Source organism: Sinocyclocheilus rhinocerous, unplaced genomic scaffold (genome assembly GCF_001515625.1).
Source record: "Sinocyclocheilus rhinocerous isolate Xijiao unplaced genomic scaffold, SAMN03320098_v1.1 scaffold591, whole genome shotgun sequence".
In the NCBI taxonomy this organism is placed as follows: Eukaryota; Metazoa; Chordata; class Actinopteri; order Cypriniformes; family Cyprinidae; genus Sinocyclocheilus; species Sinocyclocheilus rhinocerous.
The window spans coordinates 2,621,499-2,624,647 of NW_015641476.1; the positions used below are offsets into that span (position 1 = coordinate 2,621,499).

General features: G+C 38.7%; 1 protein-coding gene across 28 annotated transcripts in view; it reads right to left on the reverse strand.

Annotated features, from left to right (window-relative positions):
- Nucleotides 1–3,149, reverse strand: part of madd (MAP-kinase activating death domain) — an 81,786-nt gene that overhangs the window by 65,087 nt on the left and 13,550 nt on the right. For all 28 annotated transcript variants that reach the window (XM_016571789.1, XM_016571803.1, XM_016571801.1 and 25 more), the window contains exon 2: nt 430–642. In XM_016571789.1, the coding sequence (XP_016427275.1) occupies nt 430–488 (59 nt within the window). In that variant the 5' untranslated portion in view covers nt 489–642. The remainder of the gene's footprint in view (nt 1–429; nt 643–3,149) is intronic.

The following is a 3,149-nucleotide window of genomic DNA, read 5'->3' on the forward strand; positions in this document are numbered from 1 at the left end:
TTGAGACTTTAGTCTTTGCAACTTTACAGATCTTCTTTATGCACCAAGAGCTTGTAACACTCCAAAGAGAAAGGAAAAATTGAAATCGCATCATATGACCCCTTTAAGGCTGGAAGTTTGAGAAGGGCTCCTCCACAAACATATTTCCCAGGTTCCACCTTTTCTTATCCAGTATATTGTGATCTGCTGTCAAAACCACACCAGATTTCATCATGATAACATACAACCACATTTAACATTAACTGACAGTGTACACCTGAGGCTGGGCACCTGGAATACACCTGCACAGGTCAAATACAAACAAAACACACAATCAGTTCACCTGTGATTCAATTCCCCTGTCAACAATTTACTTAAGCACCTATAGAACCTATGTCTGAGCTGTATACACACAAACACGCCCACATTCCATTGAACAATCTCCCTTACCTGGCTCCAACTACCACTAGGTAGTCCAGGAGGCGGGGGCACACTTTCTTTTTCTCCATCTCTGTGTCAGGAGTGTCTCTAAGTCATGGCAACTGTAGCAACGATCAGCTCTCAGGCAGGCAGTCGTCCAATCAGGTGCAGCAGAACTAGGAGTTGGCTGATCGAGGCAGGTAGTGTCCAATCATTGCGGTCTGTGGTGTGCAGGAACGGGGTCTGTGGAAGAGTAACAGCGAACATTATAGAAGTAATCCATCACACAGCAACTGCTCTGCAGTGAAACAAAGATGTCTGCATTTGCATTACTGCAAAGCTTGAAGGTGTTGCAAGTGATTTTTGGATAAAATGCCATTCAAAATATATCCCCGTTTCCTGACAGTATCACTGAAATAGTTGTCCTAAAATATCATAGACAGCCCTAGGCTTTATAAACTGCAAAAATAATTTGACAGAGAAATGCAGTTGTATTCTTCAGAACCTATTTCTGACTGTCCATCAATCACTTTGTATGTCACAGGGGACATGTATGTCATTCCGGTTAAGAAGCTAATTTCAGCTTCATAATCATTTTTAGTTTTTTTTTTTTCTACTTGCAATGTTACAATGGTATCCTTGAAGGGTGGAGTTTTGTAAGGAGGGGGTGTGTCTAATTCAGTAGTTAAGTCTGGCAGATGTTCCAGAAAGGCTAACATCACTTACAAGTTACAACTAGGGCTGTCAACGTTGATGCATGCGATTAATTATAAAATTCTTCCAACACGTTAAAATAATTTAACACACACTTTTCACAAACTATATTTTCTCGGCTGGATAAAGCAAACAGCTTCTCTTTATTAAAGTTTTGATGGTTGAGGACTATAATTAAGGTAAAGACGTTGCAGTTACGTGCAGGAGTCGTACAGTAAGCACGCATGAGTCTGATATACTGATGCACAAACAAACAAACTGTGTATGAGTGCTCTTGACGCACAGATCATACATTGTATTTATGCAAAGACACATTCACGCTGTTTCCAAACACATTCAGGAAATGTTTTGATTTGTCATGTGTATGTTGCTGTGTTTAGTCATTCTGAATGGATCCGTGTATTGTAGTATGAATATGCAGTCAGCCCAAGGCGTTTGGTTGTTTTTTTTTGTTTTTTTTTGGTATCTCCATGTGGTCATGTTTGGTATTGCAACTTGACTTGTCTACTGTACACATAATATGCACAATTTTTTTTAACTAACATAACTGTTGTTCAGTAAACCTGTTAGAAGTTTATAATTAGAAAAATTGAAATATTATCTATATCAAGATGCAATTTACTCAAGCAAGACATTTCTGGATGAATGTACTCTGTTAACTAAGCAAACATCAAGACAGTCTTGAAAGGCTGTAAACAGAACAATAATTATGATGCCAGATGGCGTTTAAGAAGCAGTTCCTTCTGTCTCACCGCAGTGTCTGTGTTTTTTTCTCTCTGTACTGACCCAAAACTTGGTCAGTTCTTACCTGAATTTCTGGATACTCTACACTGCAGAGAGTTTTCCATCATGCTTTAACACACAGGCAGACACCTGCACCGTACATCTGACAAACAATTGCATTACCTTTGCTTCAGAAGTTTAGGCCTACTGGTCTGAGGTAATTTCTTTACATCACAGCCCAGAATTAAAGAGCCTATATTATGCTTATTTATAAGTTCATGATTTTATTTCTGGTGTCTGCTAGAATACATTTACATGATTTAAGAAAAAAAACTTTTTTTTTTTTTAACATTACTGCAGCACCTCTAGTCTCTCTCTGTCTGGAAATGTAATGGCCCTTACTTATCAGGTTTCAGCTCCTGAGGTTTCATCAGCAGCTGTAAACAGTTTATATCTACGATAATTCAGGCCTTGGTATTGGAAGTCCAAACAATGAAATAATGTTTTTTTACCCTTGCAGTGAAAAAAAAAAACAGTGTATCCTCGACATCACTTACCAAACTGTTCTTTGAGGGTGGACCAAAGCAGCCAGTAGGCACATTATGCAAATGTGTAACAGGATGATGTAGCTAAGTCATGTAAATAATGGCAGGACTACAAACAAAGCATTTCAGGCAAGTGTTTTCTGTTAGAGAGATTAACTCCTATTGGCAAGGACTTCGTACAGTTTGTAAGTTTGCAGATTGTTTGCATGCACAAACAGCTATACACACTAAAGAAAAGGTAAAATTGAAAAAAGCATAATAGATGCCCTTTAAAGGGGTCATATGATGTTGCGAAAAATAACATTATTTTGTGTATTTGGTGTAATGCAATGTGTTTATGCGGTTTAAGGTTAAAAAAACACATTATTTTCCACATAATGTACATTATTGTTTCTCCTCTATGCCCCGCCTTTCTGAAACGCGTCGATTTTTACAAAGCTCATCGTTCTGAAAAGCGAGGTGTGCTCTGATTGGCCAGCTATCCAGTGTGTTGTGATTGGCTGAATACCTCAAGCGTGTGACAGAAATGTTACGTCCCTTACCATACTTTGTTTCCATGTGTCCCGGCGAGACGAGACAAAACCAATAAAAACCCATTACAAACGAGGCATTTGTTGCATCCAGTGGGGACATAATTACTGATTATAATGACTTATACTGTGTTTTTACGCTTTGCGTTGCGGATCGCGCCGCGTAAACATAAAACCATGTCCGCATTTGTAATCGGAGAAATGACAAACAACAAGTACTACTCTACACTGCCCAAAA